This window comes from Prinia subflava, chromosome 5, assembly GCF_021018805.1.
Source record: "Prinia subflava isolate CZ2003 ecotype Zambia chromosome 5, Cam_Psub_1.2, whole genome shotgun sequence".
Classification (NCBI taxonomy): Eukaryota; Metazoa; Chordata; class Aves; order Passeriformes; family Cisticolidae; genus Prinia; species Prinia subflava.
In genome coordinates, this window is record NC_086251.1 from 18,955,975 (window position 1) to 18,976,759 (window position 20,785).

At 48.9% G+C, this 20,785-nt stretch overlaps 1 protein-coding gene across 4 annotated transcripts; it reads left to right on the top strand.

Moving 5' to 3' along the window:
- Window positions 1-1,521: 1,521 nt before the first annotated feature.
- RNH1 (ribonuclease/angiogenin inhibitor 1) lies at window positions 1,522-14,912 on the top strand. Of its 4 annotated transcripts, none has more exons than XM_063398278.1 (10): window positions 1,522-1,669; window positions 5,484-5,589; window positions 7,218-7,388; window positions 9,287-9,457; window positions 10,113-10,283; window positions 11,067-11,237; window positions 11,727-11,897; window positions 12,841-13,011; window positions 13,729-13,899; window positions 14,116-14,912. In XM_063398278.1, the coding sequence occupies exons 2-10, from the start codon at window positions 5,504-5,506 to the stop codon at window positions 14,201-14,203; spliced, it is 1,371 nt and encodes a 456-aa protein (XP_063254348.1). In that variant the 5' UTR covers window positions 1,522-1,669; window positions 5,484-5,503; the 3' UTR covers window positions 14,204-14,912. The 4 variants fall into 4 exon arrangements, with proteins under 4 accessions (XP_063254348.1, XP_063254346.1, XP_063254347.1 ...); XM_063398276.1 differs by lacking the exon at window positions 1,522-1,669 and adding an exon at window positions 3,828-3,877; XM_063398277.1 differs by lacking the exon at window positions 1,522-1,669 and adding an exon at window positions 3,840-3,991.
- Window positions 14,913-20,785: the final 5,873 nt, after the last annotated feature.

Sequence of the window (20,785 nt, forward strand, 5' to 3'; positions counted from 1 at the left end):
TCCTGCTTGCTGGGGAAAGGGCAATAGATTTTTCCAGACTTGCCTTTTGTTGTCCCCACAGTGAGGCAGCCAAAGGGTTGACAGGGAGACAGAAGCACATGATCTCTTGGCATGGCTATTTGGCCTTTAATATTTCACCAACACAGACCAGAGTGTATTGGGTGCTTTGCCCAGGGCAGGAGGTCTACACAAGGTCCACGTGACATAAAGCTCTCTGAAACCTCTAACAAATACTAGACTTTGTCCTTTGGAGACTCCTGGTAAGTGCAGTGAAGTGGGAACCAAGAGCAGAGAGATGCCAGCAGTGCCTGGATAGGAAATGACACCCTTGCTGTTGGGCTGAATGACTGCATCTGACTTGAAAGTGCCTGGCTGACTGGGGGATCTCCTGCCCGCATTAACTCTCTGCCTAACACTAGTGGTCTTCCTGAAAGCATCGTGCCAAGCAAGAGGGGCAGAAACATCCTTCACCAGCCACAGCATCCCCTCCATTTGCCTGCCAGGGAGCATCCCAATGAGCACCAAAGCCGGGAGCTCGGGCCATCCCCAAGCTCTTGCCTGTGCTTCAGCAGGTTTCAGGTGAGACCCAGAAGTGCAAGGACTGTTGCAGCAAACTCTGTGTGGATGACCCTGTTTTCCTGAGAGGAAATGGGGAAGAGGTGAATTCTCTGGGCACTGAAGAAGGTGGGGTTTAACTCACTGAGCTCTCCTGGTGATTGGTCCCCATCTTCTCCAGGAGAAGGATAATAAAAGCAGCCAGAGGGAAAGCCTCTAGTGTTTCTCCTGTGACTCAGTAAAGGCTCTGTTTCACAGACCGTCATTCCACCGTCATCTCTGTCAGCATCTGCAGCCACAGGAGGGAAAAACAGATCTGTCCTTCTGCTACTGGATCATTTGCAGACTGTTGAAACATTAATTCATCTTCACACCACTGAGAATGGGGGAAGAAAGCAGGTTACTTCAACCCACAACTATTGCGCAATGCAGCTTGAGTGATGGCAGGATTTTCCTTGAGGAGGAGAAGAGCCAGTGGGAATTCGGGAGGAGGAGGTGTAGGAGTGAGGTCCATGCTTGCTGCTGAGGGACAGTTTTAGGGAGACACGACCAGGGCTGTGCCCAAGGAGTCCTTCCAGGCAGTGTGAGCATTCAGCTTGTGCAGAAGCAGGGGGCTGCCTGTTTCCTAGCCCCTGCTGCTAGGTGGGATGCAGAATCTCCAGGTGAGGTGACAGGTAGGCAGTAATGTGCTCAGCATCATTCCTAGGACTGGCAGAACAGGCTTGCCTGGAGAATGGAGAAACTGCAAACTCCATCATCTCTAGCCACACTTTTAAAACTGTGGTGGCCTAATTTTCAGTCGGATCCTTCAGTGGCAACTACTCCCTTGCTCTGGGCCACACGATCCGGTGCAAGGAGTTAAAGCTGCCTCTGTCCTCATCGAGGGCTTTTTGCAACATTTGCTTCGTCACAAGCCAGACACAATCGTATGCACAGTGCTTGCTCCACGAGGCTCTGAAGAGCTGCCACAGGAGGAAAAAAGCCGTCAGAGCCCAAAACTGCTTCCCTCCCTCTAGCAGGCATCGTGTGTACGACAGCAGAGGTTGCGTGGTAACGGCAGCAGGAAGGCGCCGGCTCTGCCCCCTCGCTCCCGCACAGCCCCGACAACAGCAAGGTAGGTATCAGCGGCAAAACCGGGCTCTGAAACTCCCCAAACTTTCCCTCCTACTTTCCGGGGAGGAGCACGGAACCATTTTAAAGCCGTGCTTTGTAGGGAACAGCTGGTTGTGCTTAGTTGAACTGTTGTGTGAGCCAGGGTTATGGAAAGAGGGTGTTTGTAGGAAGAAAAAACTGCGGGAGATGCTGAGATTTTGGGGGTGGAGGCAGGAAGGCGAGTCAGGGTGTTGCCTAATGCCCCTCGGCACTTCAGAACCTTTCTTTGTTCTGTCTTGTGAAAATCTGAATGAGCTTTTACCGGGGCTAAAACTACCGGGAAACAATAGGGAGGGAGACAGGGAGTAGCCGGCAGGCGGAGGAGGAAGCGAGCCAAGGGGTGACGAATGCCTTCCAGCCCTGACCAAGCGCTGCCACCCTTGGCCGCCGCGGGACGGATGCGCGGGGCAGCACTGGGGTCCGGTGGGGCGGTGGCACGGGGAGAGCCGGGAGGGCAGCAGGCCTGGCAGCAGCACAAGCCCGAGGCGCCCATTCTCCACCGCTGTCACAGCTCGTTCCAAAGAGCTCCGAGAGAGGCCTTTGTGCCAGCGAGGTGCAGCTCTCTGCTCAACGTGTTGCGCTAATGAGGGACACAGATCCGAGAGAAGGCTCGTGGTGGGTAGGACTGGTGACAGGGATGGGGAGCAGGGACATCCCAGGCCCTCCAAGCTGCCCCCCGTGCACAGCTGTCTGGAAGCTGGAAGTCAGGGAGAACACTGAGGATGTTTTTGTTGTTTCCAATTCGAACAATTCCTAGTTCCGAGCTCCCTGGGGAAGTCCTGTCTCTCCTGGCTGAGACCTTGCTATGGTGCCTCTGCCCCAGGTGACCTGCAAGCATTCCCATCTTGCTCCAGGTCCCAGCACACAGCAGAGGTTGCCCTCCCAGCAGGATGGGACACTACCTCCTTTTATGTTTGATACTCCCACCCTTCGTGCATCCCCTCAGTATAGGGATTTCTCCCTGTCCTGTCTTGTTTCCTGTGTATTCCAGAGCTCCTGCTCAGGGCAGAAGAGCAGCAGGGAGATTAGGGTGGATTGGGAAAAAAAAAGGCAACAGGAGATTGGAATTGAAAGAGAGGAAAAGAGGACAAAAATAGAGAAGTTGGTGAGAAGATGAAAAAGAGGGAAGACATAGAGTAAGAGGAGAGATGGCAGAAAAAGGAACAAAAGAGAATGGTGAAAGAAGGGAGAAGGAGGAAAAAGAGAAAAGAGGGAGGGAGGGTGGGAGGAGGGAAGGAAGGAAGGAGGGAGGGAAGGAGGGAGGGAAGGAGGGAGGGAAGGAGGGAGGGAGGGAGGGAGGGAAGGAAGGAAGGAAGGAAGGAAGGAAGGAAGGAAGGAAGGAAGGAAGGAAGGAAGGAAGGAAGGAAGGAAGGAAGGAAGGAAGGAAGGAAGGAAGGAAGGAAGGAAGGAAGGAAGGAAGGAAGGAAGGAAGGAAGGAAGGAAGGAAGGAAGGAAGGAAGGAAGGAAGGAAGGAAGGAAGGAAGGAAGGAAGGAAGGAAGGAAGGAAGGAAGGAAGGAAGGAAGGAAGGAAGGAAGGAAGGAAGGAAGGAAGGAAGGAAGGAAGGAAGGAAGGAAGGAAGGAAGGAAGGAAGGAAGGAAGGAAGGAAGGAAGGAAGGAAGGAAGGAAGGAAGGAAGGAAGGAAGGAAGGAAGGAAGGAAGGAAGGAAGGAAGGAAGGAAGGAAGGAAGGAAGGAAGGAAGGAAGGAAGGAAGGAAGGAAGGAGAAAATGGAGGGCAAGACGAGGAAAAAAGGGAAGAAAGAGGGAAGGGGAAACCAAATGAAAGAGAGGAAAATAGTTAAAATAGAGAAAGAAAAAAGGAAGTGAGGGAAAAGGAAGGAAAGAGATATGAAGAAAACAGATAAAGGAGAGTGGAAAGAGAAAGGGGAAAAGAAGGTCAGAAAGGATGGAGAGGGAAGCAGGGAGAAGTCAGGAAAAATTAAAGGGGAAGACAAGAAGTGGGAAAGAGAGGGGAAAGGGCGTTGTCAAAGAGGGCAGGAAAAAAGGGAGAGGGGAAAAAACGGAGGGAAAAGAGGAAGAAAAAGGGAGAGAAAGAGAAAAAGGGGGAAGAAAGGGAAAAAGGGGAGGCGGGACAGATCCTGCTCCTCCCCGCCGCGATACGAGGCGGAGCCGGGCGGGAGGCAGCGGCAGCTGCGCGGTGGCGGCGCGGCGGTAGGAGCTGGGGAGCCGGGCCGGGCCGGGCCGGAGGGGGCAGGGAAGGAAGAAAGCCTGAGGGGGAAGAGCGCTGCCTGCGGCGCGGGAGGCGGTGCGCAGGGCGGCGGGGCGGTGAGCACCGGGGCGGGGGGACCGGGCAGGGGCGGCAGCGGTGGCGGCTGTGCCCCGGGACAGGACCGGGCCGCTGCCCGGGACTCCGAACGGGAGTCCCTCGGCTCGCAGGAAAGTGCTGAACTCGGGGCTGGGGGGAGATCCCCTTCTCGATCCGGGCGGGGGGAGAGTGCCCGAGCGACGCGGGGAGGGCTGTAACAGGCCAGTGCCAGTGTCCCCTCGCGTGTCGCCGCTGGCTCCGATCCCCGTCACCCCACGACACGTGGGGCTGTGGTGCCACCCCACGGAGGCCGTGGGCTGGGATTCCCGGCAGCGCTCGCGTTGGGAAGGGAAGAGCAGAGGCCGAGCCCGTCCGTGAGCTCACGGTCCCGCTGGCGCCGTGTCCCGGTGCCGCCGCGGTTCCCAGCGCCGCCCCTCGCTCGGGCGCGGCCCTCCGCACGTGGGCGCCGCGTTTGTTGTGGGTGCGGCCCGGCGGGAGCGCTGGTACCGAGCTGCCGCTGAGAAAAGCCAGAGCGGGCTCCCCGCGATGCTGCGGCGGCGGCAGGGGACTGGGATGGGGGAGGACGGTGGTGACTGCAGTCACATTCCGATGGGACAGTTCAGGGATTTATTCTTTTACAAATGCCCCGTAGTCTGAGTCATGCTGGCCAAACCAGAAGACCAAGGCTGCATCACCTACTGCGGCACTGCCTTTAACCTCATCCCTTGTAGACTAAACCTAGAGCTCAGCTTCTGGCCTTGGCATGTTTTTGTGCACGTTTATCTGGAGCCGCTCTACACAGCGCTGTGTTTACATCGCTTCAGAAATGCAGTTTGACTGCAGAACAAAACAAAACACAACAACAACAACAAATTCTGCTTACCAGCTTATCTGTACTTTGATTTGCCCAGCCAGAATGATCTGTAACACCTTGGATATCGAATTATGGAGGAACATTTCTCCCATCCTCACAAGTTCCACTTTTCACATACAGACACATGTCCAGCAGGACTTTTAATCTGAGCTCAGCCAGTTCTCATGCTCATCTTCCTCATTCACCCAAATTATCTCAAAAATACCCCAGTTTTAACTATAGCTTGAGGTTCCACAGTGGGTCAAGTGTGCCACGCTGGTGGAACTTGGTGTCTCTGTGGCTCAGCAGTGCAACAGTGAGTGGCAGCAGTGCCCCTATAAAGCTCCTGCTGGTTAAGCTCCCTTGGAGGTGGAAAGGGAATGTCTTATTCTCACACAAGCAGCCTTCAGATAACAGGCTTTTGCCATCTCTTCAGGATTCCTGTGCTTTTTTCCTCTCAGAGGAAAGCCTTCCCAAGTCCCAGACAAAAGCATTCCAACTCCCTTGGCCTTATACTGGTGTTTGCAGGTTTTGGAAAATCATAATCTCTCCCCTTTGCACAGTAGGGGTCATGGCTGAGAGCTGGAGAGACTGAAGAACATTGTTGCTTCACAGTCAGTTAAAAAAAAAAGGTGGTTTTATTTTTGTTTAATTTTTAGGTCTTATCTCAACTGTCAAAATGGAGCTTGACATCCAGTGTGAAGAGATGAGCCCACCTAGATGGGCTGAACTTCTGACCACAATGAAATCCTGCAAAACCATCAGGTAGCAATTAGTTGTGTATCATCTCTTTTCAGTAAGAACTGTTGCATTTCTCTTCTGTGCTTTCTGTCTTCAGAACTGTTTGACCTGGGACTTAGAAATTGCACAGCAACAGGAACGAGTACCTATTTTTATCCAGAAAGTTCACTTAAAGGGGGTAATAAACCCCCACCCTCTTGCAAAGCTTTTTCAACTGCAGATAAATATTCTTTGGTATGAAACAATGTTGCCATGTTTCTTGGTGTGACATAGGACTCAGCTAGGTAATGTGATTTAAATATTTGACCACCATTTTGGTTATTCTGCCTTTGTCTCTCAAGAGGGGAAAGACATCTCTCTGTGCTCATTAGGTTGCACACTCTTTGTTGCAGGCTTGATGCTGTCAAGTGATTTTGGCTTCAGTAGTCAGGTACAAGCCATGTGCCATCAGCTTTTAATTCTTCCCTTGACCTTCAGAAGTACCAGCCTTGTTTGTTGAGCAAACAGTGTGAGGGAACCGTCCCTTGGGGTGTAAGGTGTAGGGCAGGGCCCAGAAGAGTTGCTACTGCAATCTTTCCCCTCTGCTGGTTGGGAATTCACACTTCATGGGATGGCATCATCCTGCTGGGGCTGGAGAGGATGGGCCACTTCTTGCCAGCAGTGCCTCGGAGGGCATCGCACCTGGTGAGGGCACCTTCCTTTTGTTTTGCAAAGGAGTCTTTTGCAGGCAAAGCTTCATGGGCCTGGCCTTGACTTCCCAAGGCCTGCGTTGGGTGGCAGAAGGCAGTGGGATGGATGTCTCTTGGGCAGAGGCTGTACTGCTCCAGAGGCAATGGATGAGGGTGACTGCTCTAGGGATTGTTCCATCAGTGTTGAGCATGATCCCACTGGAAGTCATGTCTTCTTGCCAGGGGAGGAAAGGAGAACCCTCATAGAGCCTCTGTTTTCATTCTGTTGTCTAAGGAGAAATGACCAGGCAACTTTTGGCACTCCTGGCTGTGGCTGTGCCTGGGGCTGTATGGTTCTTCATGACACCTTCCTTTTGATCTGCGTCTTTTCTGCCTCTCTCTGTACCTCCCCGCTGTCCTGTGCTCCTGATCCTTTCCTTGGCTCTACTTTCAATTCAATTCATGCCCATCACTTTAGCAGCACCTAGAAGAATGTCCAGTGGGAGAAGCTGCTGCCAAACTGCAAACTCAGGGTTTGTGTGCTGAGATTCCTGCTGCAGGGAGCTGGTACAAACCAGCATGACTCACCAACCTGCTGCTGAGTGTCTCAGGCTGGCTGCAGATCCAGCTGGGCTGTCCTCAGTGCAGGACCAGTCAGACAGCCCTGTAAGCTGGCAGCTGGTTTGTCACTGTCACTGTTTAAATTAAGGCACTTTCTCCAGCTGGAGGGGGTGACTTGTGCCATCTTCTGTGCAGCACAGAGGGAGAGCAAGGCTTGGGGAGCTGCCATCCAGTCCATCCTGTGGTGCAGCCCAGAGCACACCTTGTTTTGGGCTATGCAACACCCAGCAAGTCCTGCACATACTTATGGAGGCATCCCAGGAACTACAGAACATTGCCCACTGCTTTCATGAGCAGTGCTGCAGCCAGAGAGAGCAGAGCAACTCTGAGGACTAAAGTGCTCCTTCTCTCCTTGTCTTTCAGGTTGGATGATTGCAATCTCTCCAGCAGTAACTGCGAGGATCTCTCTTCCATCATCAAAACAAATCCATCCCTCACAGAGCTGAAGCTGAACAACAATGAGCTGGGGGATGCAGGTGTTGAATACCTGTGTAAAGGGTTGCTGACACCAAGCTGTAGCCTACAGAAATTATGGTAAAGCTCCACTGATTGTCGTGCTCCATCCTGCTGTCACAAATGAGTGTTTTGAGATCTCTTAAAGAATCACTGCAAAGGCAGGTTTAATATAAAAGTGAAAGCATAACAGTTTCTTGACAAGGTTCACTCTACTATTTACTAGATGGTTAAAACACAGAAAAGCAAACAAAAATCTAAAGTCAATAACCAATGTCAACAAAAAAAACTATCTATGTGGAGGCTGGGAGAAGGGGAAGGGTCAAGACAGGAAAGGGTGAATGAAGAAGACAGTCCTTTTGATTGGATCAGAATCCTTGCTAAACTGAGTCCTGGACTGGACCAACACTTTAGGCCTAAAAGTTTTAACAGCACTTAAACTTAACAGCACTCCATTAATAGCTTGGGTTAAACAATTTAACAGAGGTTCATATAGAATTTGCTATAATGCAACAGTTACTCACAGGCCTAATTTACCTACATATCTAAAGTATTTAATAATCTAGGACAGCAACAGTCACAGTCCATTTGCTATAGCATATTCCCACTCACAAGCACACAAACCTAAAGGAGTATTACAAGGAGCTCACCTGTGGAAAATTCCCCTCAAATTCAGTGAAGGACTCACATCCGATGCCTTTGAGGCTGAGCCTTGTGGAGTGGGGGTGCCAGCCCAGGATCTGTCATCGTTCAGTGATCCTCAGAATGCAGCAAACTGGAGCATTCCCTGGCTCTGAGAGGCATTTTACAGAGGCACCCCAGCACATGATAGCATTAGTGGGCTTCCCTCAGCAACCCTGGTGCAGGAGCTTTAGTCAGAGCCAGTGGCTGCTGTGTCTGCTCCTCAGAAGGCCTCAAAGGGACACCTTCTCTGTCCAGCATCTCTTTTGCAGGGTCCTCCAGCTCCTGAGGAGAATCTGGGATCCTCAGGACACTGCCTTGTAAAAATCACTTGCCTTTTAGATCAGACATTAAAGTCCTTGTGCCCCCTGCAGTAAGGACTCAGGCAAATGGAAAGAAAGTTGACTGTGAAGCTGATGAAACTGCAGTTCTCTGATGGGCCTTCAAGAAGTAACTCTGGTACTCTGTACTGGAAGACTTAAGTAATTTTTCAGAGAGTTTGCCCTAGGCTTCCTATGGGAAGCCACATGCTCAAGTAACAGCCTGGATTAGGGTTTTTCAGTTCTGTAGAAATAAAATTGTCTATTTTTAGCGATCTGGTAAGTTGTCTTAAATAAAAGAGAAACCAAATAAAAAGGAAATAAAAGGAAGAGGAATATAAAGAGGAATAAATAAGAGGAAATAAAAGAGCAACCAATCCCAAGTCAAACCTCCCTGCACAATACCTCTCTATTGCTCCAAAGTCTTATCCAATAACTCTATAAACACCTCCTAGCAGTATTAGCACAGTTCCTATGCTACTTCTCCAAGCCTGAGTGCTGAAGGATCAACTTTATAAATCCTTCTTGTACTATACCATGAAGATAAATTATATCCGTGGTTGGATGAGATTTTAATTTCTGCCTACTCTGGATCACATTTCTAGAGGGGGCAAGAAATCGTAAGATTCCTTTGCTTAATCTCTGGGGTTAGGCTCCTGATATTTAAACCATTTCTATAAACCAGTTGTGGGGCTGCCTGTAGGGTGAATCCTTATTCTGCTGGAGATGCTGTATGAGTGATTACACTGAAGGAAGAATGTGAGCTATTGCTTGTGGCACAGGTGTAACTGATAAAATATTATAGCACATCTGTAAAATAATGGTACTAACCTGGACAAACCACTTCCTAGAGGGCTATGCACCATCAGAGCTGTGGTGTCCTTTCCAAGCTGCAGCCTCATAGATAAACCTGTCTGAGAAGAGTCTCTGTAAATCTAGCAGTGCAGTTCCCTCACCCCTGTTGCCTCTCTCCTGCAGGCTGCAAAACTGCAATCTGACAAGTGCCAGCTGTGAGACCCTGCGCTCTGTCCTCAGTGCCCAGCCATCCCTGACAGAGCTGCATGTGGGCGATAACAGACTGGGAACTGCTGGAGTGAAGGTGCTGTGCCAAGGGATGATGAACCCCAGCTGTAAGCTGCAGAAGCTGCAGTAAGTAGTCACTGGGCTTTTTTGGTCATCAGACAGGCCATGCTTGCCTTTCCCTGGAGACAAGCAGGAGTTTTGTTGCCAGGTGTGGATTTGTTTATGTTTCACCTGAAATTGTCATGCTTATTTATGCTGGTGGGTCTTGTGGGTTTGGAAGAGTCAGGTGCCTTTTCCCACAGGCTTTTGTTTAGCCCTCATGGCAGTGGTGGCTGTAAATGCAGGACCTCTCAGATGCCCAGGAAACATCAGATTCTGCTGCCTTGGTCCTTGTTTCATGACTGAGCAGGACCTGGGTGTATTTGCAGCCCCCAGCTCCTCCCAGGCAGGCCCAGAGTTGAGCCTCGTGATGGTGTTGCAGTGCAGAGCTCAGCCCTGTGCTCCATGCTGCCTGTACACTGGTTTAATGCAGACCCAGTGTAAAAACTAGTCTTGCTAGGATTCCCTGGGATCTAGTTTAAGAATTAATGCTTCCTGAAATGAGCAGAGAGATGCTGTTAAAAGCTCTTACAGTTATCTCTGGTTTTATGCATTGCCTGATCTCAACTCACATTGGCATGTTTGCTGCTCTGGCTAACACACAGCAGGCCCAGGTGATTCTTGCAGTAGCAGGATGTTTGAGGAGGGTTGTCTTTTTGCCTGACTTCTTTTCTTCTTGCAGGCTGGAGTACTGTGAGCTCACAGCTGATATTGTGGAAGCTCTCAATGCTGCTCTGCAAAGCAAGCCCACCCTGAAGGAGCTCAGCCTGAGCAACAACACGCTGGGAGATACAGCTGTAAAGCAGCTTTGCCAGGGCCTGGTGGAGGCAAGCTGCAACCTAGAACTACTACAGTAAGGAAGTGCTGGTCATCTCTAATGGCAACTAGTGCTGCTCCCAGTCATACCATCCACAGGACAGGAAAAATTGTCAGGAATGCTTGAAATGTAGGCCAGGTTTTTTGCTGGCTCAGATTTATGTAACTGGAAACTGTACACAAATGTCTGAGGCTGTCAGTTTTGGAGTTTTTGGCACTCCAGGTTAAACCACCAGTTACTAAGGGAGACTGCTGACCTGTGTCTCAGAGCAGGGGAACAATCACCCTCAGTGGCTAGAGTTCTTAAACTGGAATTACCAGCCCGTTGAGTATACCTATTCAGAGCCCTTTTTTGCTACAAAACAAAGGTGCTGGGTTTGGCCTCATTTCTGGGGTAAAGCCTGTGAAGGGCTTCCTGGGAAGAGCATGATTCATTTTATCTTGCCCTTGAGGTTCAGCAGGGGTTGGCTCAGCAGGGACTCACTGTGTGATGCCGCCAAAAGTTCCTCTTAAAAAGAATAACTGATAAAAAGTGGAAGTTTGGCAAAAACGATCCTTGCAATAATGCATATGAATGGCTGGATCAAAGTGCCCTGCAGCCTCATGACATGCAGGAGCAGTGTGCTGCCTCGCCCAGAGTCCCATCTTGGACACCTGTATCTTCTCTGAACTTTGCAGGATGTAGGAGTGCCTGGCTGAGCTGCAGTGGTTTGCACCAAGGAACCAGCCCATAGACCCTTCTCAGTCTGAACTGGGGTACTGGGGTGTATCTGACACAGTGGCTCTGGAGCAGCAACTCCAACTGTGCTTTTTCCTGCAGCCTGGAGAACTGTGGCATAACCAGCGACAGCTGTATGGAGATTAGTGCTGTTCTCAGGAACAAGTCATCTCTGATGGATCTTTCTGTGGGGGACAACAAGATCGGGGACTCCGGTCTGGCTCTGCTGTGCCAGGGACTGATGCATCCTAGCTGCAAAATCCAGAAGCTGTGGTAAGGGTGGGCACAGGTTTCTCATATCCCTTCTGCAGCCTCTGAGCTGTTTAGGTTGTGCTGCTGGTTTGCTCCTAAGTGGGAAGTTTGTCATTTACCCTTTACAATCAGAAAAGTGGTTCAGCTGCCAATTGGTTAATTCCCAAAAACCGGGGGAAGAACACCACGAACAAGTAGGGCCACACTGAAATTGCTTGGATCAAATTCTGGGGAGTGGGCAAATTGAATTTATGATGGCATTGTCTTGGCTTCCAGTTGAGTTTCTGTCTACTAGAATTGCATATTTCTGTTTCCTTTTTTGTGTGTTACAAGCAGAGCTTTTGGGGCAGCAAGTGGAAAGTAAGGAAAGGAGGAAGCTATGTGGTATGATGTTTAAAGGATACAAGGAAATGAGACAATGTAACCAGAAATTCACAATACTAAAACAGGACTCTGTTTTCTAATCTAAGTAATTCTTGAGAGAAAATAATATTTTGTTCTTCCCTGCAGGTTATGGGACTGTGATCTCACAAGTGCTAGCTGTAAAGATCTCTCCAGACTCATCAGTACAAAGGAGACGCTCACAGAGATCAGTCTGATAGACAATAACCTGAGAGACTCAGGGATGGAAATGCTGTGTCAGGCACTCAAGGATCCCAAATCTAAACTTCAGGAGCTATGGTGAGCTGCTGTCAAGTTTCACATACCCACTGCCTTCTTTGGAGGCCTCACTGAAGAAAGATGTAAGTGAAGTAATGCCCACCCAGACAGATTCTCAGTTGCGATGGTTCCATAAGCAACTCCTGCTGGCTGTGTTACTGAAAGGATTTATAGAGCTAAAAAGGGCTTTTCAAGACTTAAAGACTTTAAAAGGATTTGTATTTCTAAACTTGTAGACACTTTGAAGATGTGCTCCATCACAGTTATCCTGTTATAAGCAAAAGGAGACCAAGCACCACTTGCAGAGTTTCATATTAATTGTTTTATTGTGCAACAACTGGCAGTTAAGAGACCTGAAGTGTGAAAGGCCTGATGGAATAGCAAAATGAGGCTGCGATAACATATCTCAAGTTCTCCCGTGGAGCTAAACTGTCTCACTTATGAGACAGAAGAAAGCTCTAGTGACATTAAACATTTCTCAGCATCCCGTCCTGTTGACTGTGTTACCTTTTAGGCTGGGATGGTCTGGTGACTGGGAGAGGAAATTTGTTCTTTCACTTAGAACTTGAATTTTCGTACTTGAATTGTAGATTCAGTTCCTGCCCCCAGCTGGGTTCTTCCCCTGCCCTGGTGGCCTGGAAATCAATGGGGTGCCTCAGGTGTGCACAGTGGAGCCAACAGTGACTGTTAGAGCAGCACACTTCATCCTTCTTTGTTCCTGTGCTTTTTGGGCAAGTGCCTTTCCTAGGTGCATGCTCCAAGACAGACATCCCACACAGAGTGGGAGAGGTGCTGCCTAGAAAGGACTGAGCAGACAGGCATTGTAAGGAGTACAGTGATTGCAGGAAAGCTCTGGCTCCTGTATTCCCTGTCTGGGGTCCTGTTAAGTAAATGTAAAGAAGTGAGCAGTGCCTGATAGTCTCTAGGTGTCTCACGTAGATCTCATGTCACTTTTACCTTGCAGGGTTAGGGAGTGTGGACTCACCACTGCTTGCTGCAAGGCTGTCAGCTCTGCTCTCAGCACCAACAAGCACCTGAAAGTCCTGCACATAGGCGAGAACAAGCTGGGAGATGCAGGTGTAGAGCTCCTGTGTGAAGGGCTGATGCACCCCAACTGCAACATCCAGTCCCTGTGGTAAGGTGCACTCTCAAAAGTCATCTTCTCTCTTGTTGTCTGAATTTACCCTTTGTCTTCTACTTCCATGGTCCTTATAGGTGGCAGCACACATGCTGCTCCAGCCTCACTAGAAGGAGCAGGCAGGCAGCTGGAGCATCACCCCCAGCCCTCGGGTGGGGTTTGCCCTCCCCATGAGCCTGTTCCCTTCCCAGCTGGGCCCAGCTCTGGGCTGGGTGATGCTCAGGGTCCTGTGCTTGTTCTCTCCATGCCATTAGACAGAAGCCAGAGCTGTGCTCTGATGCCTAAATTCACAGTGAGTGAGTGGAGCAGACGGGTCATGGGAGACATCAGTAGTCTGTCCAAAGATATGTCTTTTGACCACTTACAGCTACTTGGTCATCAGCTGAGAGGCCTCAGTTGCCCTCTTTAGAGAGGTGGTTGCAAGTCTCAAGTATAGTAATAAGAGAAGATGATGCATGTTGGTGAAATTTGGAATAACTTTGTGGGTTCCTTCTAGGCCCACAGCCACACTCTTATGCTTTAGGGAGGCCTTTGAGGTGTTCAGCAGTCACCACAAGGGCAGCTGTCTCTGTGGCCCTGCTGATGTCTCGGAGATGCCATCTTCACAGGGATCTCTTGTCCATGCTGGGGATGTCCACACCTCCTGTCTGGGTGTGGGGAGTGTTTCCTGGAGCCAGGGCTCACTGTGCTGGCCTCTTCCTCCTCTCCCTGCAGGCTGGGTAACTGTGACCTGACAGCAGGCTGCTGTGCCACCCTGGCCACTGCCATGGCCACCAAGCAGTGCCTCACTGAGCTGGACCTGAGCTACAACCCTCTGGATGACGAAGGCATCAGGAAGATCTGTGAAGCCTTGAGGAAGCCCAGCTGCAACGTGCAGCAGTTAATGTGAGAGACGGTGGGAGCCCTGGCAGGGGTGGGAGGCTGGTGCTGGTGAGGGAGTAAGGGGGTCCTGGGCTCTAAAGCAAATTTCTGGCTGCTCTCAAAGCTAGATGGGGCCTTTCCTGGCATATGACCTTCCCATACTGGCCAGCTGTGTATCTTTCTCTTCCCTTAACAGCAGGATCCTCACTAAATCTCACTTGCCCTTTTGTTTTGGTGTAGTTTGTATGACATTTTGTGGAGTGCTGAGGTGGACGATGAACTGAGAGCCTTGGAAGAGTCCAAGCCTGAAGTGAAGATCATTTCATGAGTGGTGACTGCCTGCAAAACAACGTCAAAGAAATGTCCTCTTCTTAATCTGAACTTTTTATAAGTAAAACTAATTAAGTTAATAGGGAATTTTCTTGTACCAAAACCCTTTGTGGATTCCCTGAGTGTGTGTCTGGGGAGCTGATCGACCTTCTCTGCGTCTCTGGATGTACTAACTCTGAGACTCATGAAAGCTGCAGCATCACTAGCCTTGAAATAAACAATGACTGTCTTGTAGAAGTGGGTCTCTAGCCTTTAGGAGCTCTTTAATCCTATAATCCCTTCTAACAAATTAGCTGGGCTTTAAACAGAGCTCCTTTCCCAAGGCAAGAGAACTACCCACTGTGTTGTTACTGGGTGGTGCTTTTGATAGGTCTCTTGGGAAGGCTCTCAAAAAAACCTAAATGTTTTCAATCTAAAATTGAGGTCTCCCCTGTCTTGCCCTGAAGAGTTCTTGGAAAATCAGTGGTGGCCAAGGCACTAGAGAAAAAAGAAATGAGCAGCTGTTCAGCTGTGTAATGTCAAAATTCATGTCCTTTGAATGTGTAGTGATTTTCCTACAAACAAAAGATGCTATGTGCATTTCTGCTAGTATGGGAAATGATTAAATGATTAATATGTTTGATCTGGCAAAGAGTAGTTCTACAGGAACTTTATACTTAATTTTTCTACTTATAAAAATAAAATATATCTGTATATTTCTCCTTTAAGACCAATCTAGTTATTTGTGAACTGCAATACTACTAACACCTTGTTTTACTTGTTTGTTTTTGGTAAGTCCCTAGCTGAAACATGCCAGGAGAAGATCTTAGTTAAGGCTTTAGGTAAAGAACAAGCCTAGAAGACATTTCAGTTTTCAGAGGACGTTGGGGTTTCATGCCCAGAGTTGTAACAAACCCTGTTCCAACAGAAAATGCAGCTGCTGCACACCTAAACCACAAAAGAATGAACATAACTTTAAAAATACAAGGCAAGCCTGGCATTGTCCTTGCCTGGCCATGTGAGATGAATGCCAAAAACATCCCATTCCCCAGTGTGTCTTCCTGGAGTGGTCACTTGGTGTTTCCTTCACTGGCAGATTCTGTGTGGCACCCAAGATAAAGGTGTTCTCCAGGCTGTGCTTTTTGCTGCTCACATTCATCCCTTAGAGGCCACAACTGGCTTTTCTTTGTCCTAGAAGATTTGACCTAAGCTTAGTTGTGTCTTCAGGCAGATGTGAAGGATAGGATTTGGTTTTTCCTCAGGGCACGTCTCTCACAGCTGCCCAAAATGCTAAAAACCCACTCCTTTTTGCTTTGGTCTTCTCCATCAATAAAAACTTTCCCATTCTAAGGGGCTCATAAACAGGCTTTTCATTTCTTGGTCTCTCCTGGATTTGGCGTGCACAGATGCCCAGATCCATTTCATGCTGGGGGAGAAGACTGGGCTCCAGAGGGTAGAGATGTTAGGGAGAACCAGAAAAATCAGGCATCTGGGAAGCTGTAAAAACAGCCCTCTAAAAAGACACAGCAATTAGTATTAGATGTGGATTTTCCTCATCCTGGCTACCTGAGGGGGGGCACTGTGCTCTCATGCTGCAGCTCCAATGCCTGGAAAATGCCTCCTCTTCCTCCCCCAGAGGCAGATGAGCATTGGGAAGGGTCTGCCACCATATCCCCACTGGAGCTGTTCAGCCTGGGACAGCCTGCTCCCACCAGGGGTGAAGTCCATGCCTGCCTTTGATCCCAGAGTGGCTCTGCATTTCCTCCAAGAATGCACACAGAATTTGGAAAAGTCTGCAGCAAATGCCACGTGTCCAGCTGCCAGCCATAGCAAGGAAAACCACAAGAGCCATACTTTTCCTCCTCATGAGCTCAGGGCATCTTAGGCCAGGGCAGCCTGACAGAGCTCTACAGTTCCCCCAGGATGGGGATGAATCTGAGCACTCAGAACCTGTGCTGTGCTTTAGAACAATGTCAAGCCCTGTGCTTGGCTCTAAAATGCAGGTAGAAATCCCAGGATCCAGGAGCAAGCCACTGCAGCAAGAGACACTTGTACTCACGGACACGACTCGAGCAACGATTTCTATTCCTAAAATCTCATTTGTTTTTATTAATCTAGTTGTTGGTCCAGCTCACTTCCCCGACAAACCTCGTCACAATTGTGAACTTGGGAGAGCTGAAAGACACAGGAATTTGCTTCTGCATTTTAGATGTGTGAGTAGGCAGCATTTTAAACTAAAGTAGTCAGGAACTGAGTCACAAACCTTTCATGTGGACTAGGTAGTAGGCTGGCAGGCAATGCCTTACTCATATCAAGATCCCAGCTGGAGAACTCAGCAGTTCCTGGGACATGGCACTCACATCCTGGTTCTCAAGGGAAAATGCCTGGACCCCTTGCTACAGTGGTTTGCAGGTACTTTCTGCCAGCATGGGTGGGGTTTCACCTCATATAATGAAGCTTAAGGACAAAATTATGCAGCCAAAATAGAAGATTAAATACAAGTATGACTTTCACTTTAAGCAAACACTAGAACTTTAAAAGATATGCCCCAGAGGACTTCAATTCAGAGAAAATACATCTGTATTTTGGAACTCAGTAACAGCAACAGTGGTTTAGGGTGTAGTAAAACTTCAGGTTTCTACTAGTAGTTTCAGATTCTACACTATATCTAATTTTTTATGCAACACAGCAGATGATCTTGAGCTGGGAGGTCACAGCATTCCAGTTAACATTGCCAGAAGCAGTTAAACAAATACTACTGTCCTCACAGGTTATATCCCAACCAAACCTTCCACTTGCTTTGGAATATCAAGTCATGGCTGCCCTGGTATCCCTGATGGCGTTCTTGGTGCCTGGGCTTTTTGGAAAGGAGTTCCAGCACAACAAGACCCCAGGTACCAGCTTCAAATAATAGTGATGCTACCAGCAATTACAGTGCTCCAGTTGAATCTGAAAGGGGAAATCAAGCCCATGGTGTTTGGAGAGTTAACCACACACAGCTCCCTGCTTTACAAACAGTGCTTGCCATCTGAGTCACTCCCAAACCTCTACTAAAACAGTCTAAAAGGGACTTCTTGCCTGAATTCCTTTTTTGCACAGATCGTTGTAATTTTCAACTATAATTTACAATGTATTTCTTCCTTTCTGTGTGCCAAATTCATTAGTTGTCCCTTCCTCTACCACACCTCTATTTCATCTTTTACTAAAGAGGAAAAAACATGGGAAAAAACCCAAATAAACCACTAGGCAGGAAAGTCTCTCTCCCCATAAGGTAAGAAGAATTTTGATCTACTTTACCCATTGCCCTCATCACAGCTGCAAACAAACCATGGACATTTCTCCTCCTGGGGCACATCATCACAGCCCCCTCCTTACTGAGCAATGCCCACTCCTCTGGCACTCTCACCATAAATGCCAGCCAGTCCAGTGCACCCCCAGCTTGGCAAGCACCTGCAAATTGGCAGGTTGATGAATATGTGAGGTTAGTTTTGCCTCTCTCAGTTAAAGCCAGCTGCATCCACTATGAGAGGAAACGCAGCCCCCCAGGAGGAAGAAACTGTGCTGGGTCAGCTGACTGCACAGACGATAAGCCTTTCCAAGCTAGAGGGCAAATCGGTGGCATGTGGGATGCACGACCATGTGGCTGGGGGGGATGGAAACTTTAATTGGCCAATATTGTGTCAGAGCCTATCTGCTTTGCAATTAGAGGCAGGTATGCAGAGGGAGAGGTGAGTGGTTGGCACTTCCTCAAGCCCTTGAAGATGTTCCAGAGCAAACACTCAGGAAAAGTCCCAAGCCAGGCTGAGCTGCCCTCAGGCTGGCACACAGCAGCCCACAATATCTGCAGAGGGAAATAAAATACCAGCACAGCTGTCACTTGCACAGGCACCCTACATGCAGCTCATGCAAATCCTCCTCTGCTGCTCCCTGTTTCCTACTTCACTGGTGATTATCACATGCCAGGAACAGCCCCGTGCCATCGGGAGAGCGCACAGACCTAGCACTGCCCACCCAACTTCTTTACATCCCCTCTGCGTTGCTTCTGCCTTGTCTACCCTTCACAGAAACACTTAGCTCAGACCCCAATTATGCTTGGCAGAAGATTAATGCACCTCTTTGCTCCTGGGTACAGAAGTGCTCTGCAGGCCATATTGGGATTGTCTGGGAAGTGTTGCCTGCCTCCATGACTTCTGGGTGCAGCTCAGCTAAACCAGCTCCTCGTAGCCAGGTTAGAGGTGTCAGCTCCTCTCACGTGCCAAAATTGCAAACCAAGGCATGAGGCTGCACTCAGAGATAACCAGAACATAAAGCACCAAAGAGTTTGCTCTGTGGCACTTCCCACAAAGAGGGAAAAGAAGACTGTTTTGTTCATCCCTGACTCCAGTGGGGACTTGTTGCTTTCTACACATCAGGTTCCCAGGGGATCCATTCCCTACTCTGTGCTACAGGATGCAAAGCAAATCTAAATTAGACACTCTACATGGCATGCAGCCCTGTCTCCTAACTACAGCAGGATCAAAGATAGCTGTAATCCCACCAACACAGATTAGAGTCACCTAATGAATGCTCTGGGGAAGAAATCTGTCTGGATTTGGATCACTTGAGAGAAAGCAAGCAGAGCTTCCAAGGCCGGAGAGAGAAAATGGGACTGATCCGAGACTTCTCAGGAAAGTTCATCAAAGCCTGGGTAGGATAAGGAGTGAAAACCAGATGAGGGAGAAAGGAAAGCACTGGAGGATGGTGTTCTACATCCTTTCTCACCTCCAGGTGAGAGAGATGTTCTAGACTCCGACACCTCCAGAGTTCTTGGCCCTGTAATTGCCATGTAATTTAGCACCATCTTCTGAAAGAGAGAACCACTCCTGCTTTTCAGATTGCTCATTGCTGCTAAGTGTTTCAAGCCTTTCTAGGTTCCTGGATTTTAGGCCTGGCAGAACTGAAAGGGTATGGGATGGCTTTGGCACATCTGAGACTATGGGTCCAGCACCAGAAGTGTGTGCAAAGATTAAAGAGTATTCACTGCTGGCATCAAAAGCTGCTACAGGATATGTTTGTCCAAAAAAAAAAAAAAAATCCCACTGCTTTGTATAGAGAGATTTAGAACAACTGCATAGCAAAAGCAGGTGGAAAGCACATACTCTTGGCCCATTTGTTTATATTATACCCATGAAGGGCTTGCAGTGCTGGAAGGACTTCACAAGTCAATATGGATTGGTGTCACCAAGTCCAGCAAGGGGTTAGAATTACTCTGCTACAAGCCCCTCAAGAGCTCAGCCTTTTCCTTCATGTCCTGCCTGGTGCCTGCTGGGCCTCTCCCAGGACCTGCAGGGGAGCAGGTACGGAGCAGCTCTCACTGTGACTCTGACAGCTGGATTTTCCAAGCAGGCACCCAAAACGCCAGCCCTCTACAGTTTTGCTGGAGTTAATGAGGCAGCAGCCTCTCCATCTTATTCCTTCCCCACCTATGCCCTGTTCTGATCTGGGTTCACCAATATTGGCTCCTGCCTTGCTGAGTGATTTCTCTGTGGTGAATGCCAGTGAGTTAATGAGTTTGTTTGGAACCAGAGTGTCTGCTGGGAGATGGAGATGTGCCAAATACACTCTACACTGCAGCTGGGGAGCAGGGGCTCACCTGGAGCCTCTGGCAAAGGACCTCAGGAGAAAGCCAAGGTCAGTCATTAGAGTTTTGGAGCTGGAGTGATCGAGGACCAGAAGCCCACCATACTCCCACTGAAAAAGAGAACTCCTGTGAAGGAGTTCAAGCCACCTCAAGAGCTGCTGGGACAGAGGCATCTCCTTTTGGCACCACAATTGCCTGTCCTACACTGGATGTTCCAGGAAAACATCCTCCTCAACACATCTCGTAACCAGCACTAGATGGAGTAAGTGGGTAGCACTGATTACACAAGGAGTCCGAATGGGAAAACCCTATTTCCTAGGAATCCCAGAAAAGATTATGAACTGGTCAGAAGGCAGAGATTTTGGAACAGTGGCTGAAAAGGTGGCTTGTGCCTGAGATGCATCACCATATGAGTTACCAGGAAATGAAAGAGGCTATAGGAGCTGGGAGAGTGTTGATAACACACCTGCATTTTGGCTAGTGCTGAGCAGTGCTGTCCCTGTGACATTCCTTCCTGTGAAGGGCTGGGAGGGGACACATCCAGGCCAGCTGACCCAAAGCAACCAAAGGGATATTCCATACTATATGACATCAGCTCAGATATAAAAGCTAAGGGAGGGAGAAGGAAGGGGGGGCATTTGTTATGCTACAGTGTTTGCCTTCCAGAGCATCCTTACTGATGGGAATTAAAGATTAATGTTTCCCTTTGCTTATGTACGAAAAAGCTTTTTTCCCCCTAAACTGCCTTATCACAACCCAATAGTTCCCATCTTATTTGGCACACAGCCAAAAGCAGGCCTTTTTTGGAATTCATTCTCAAAAGAGAGAGGAACTAAAGACAATATATTTTTTATACAATGTTTCACTTCCATTTCTATCCCAGTAATATCAAATCCTGCTCTTTCCCTCAAACATAAGCCCTTCCTAAATTCCTAAATCCTAAATTTATATCATAGGAATATAAAATATTCCTCTTTCACT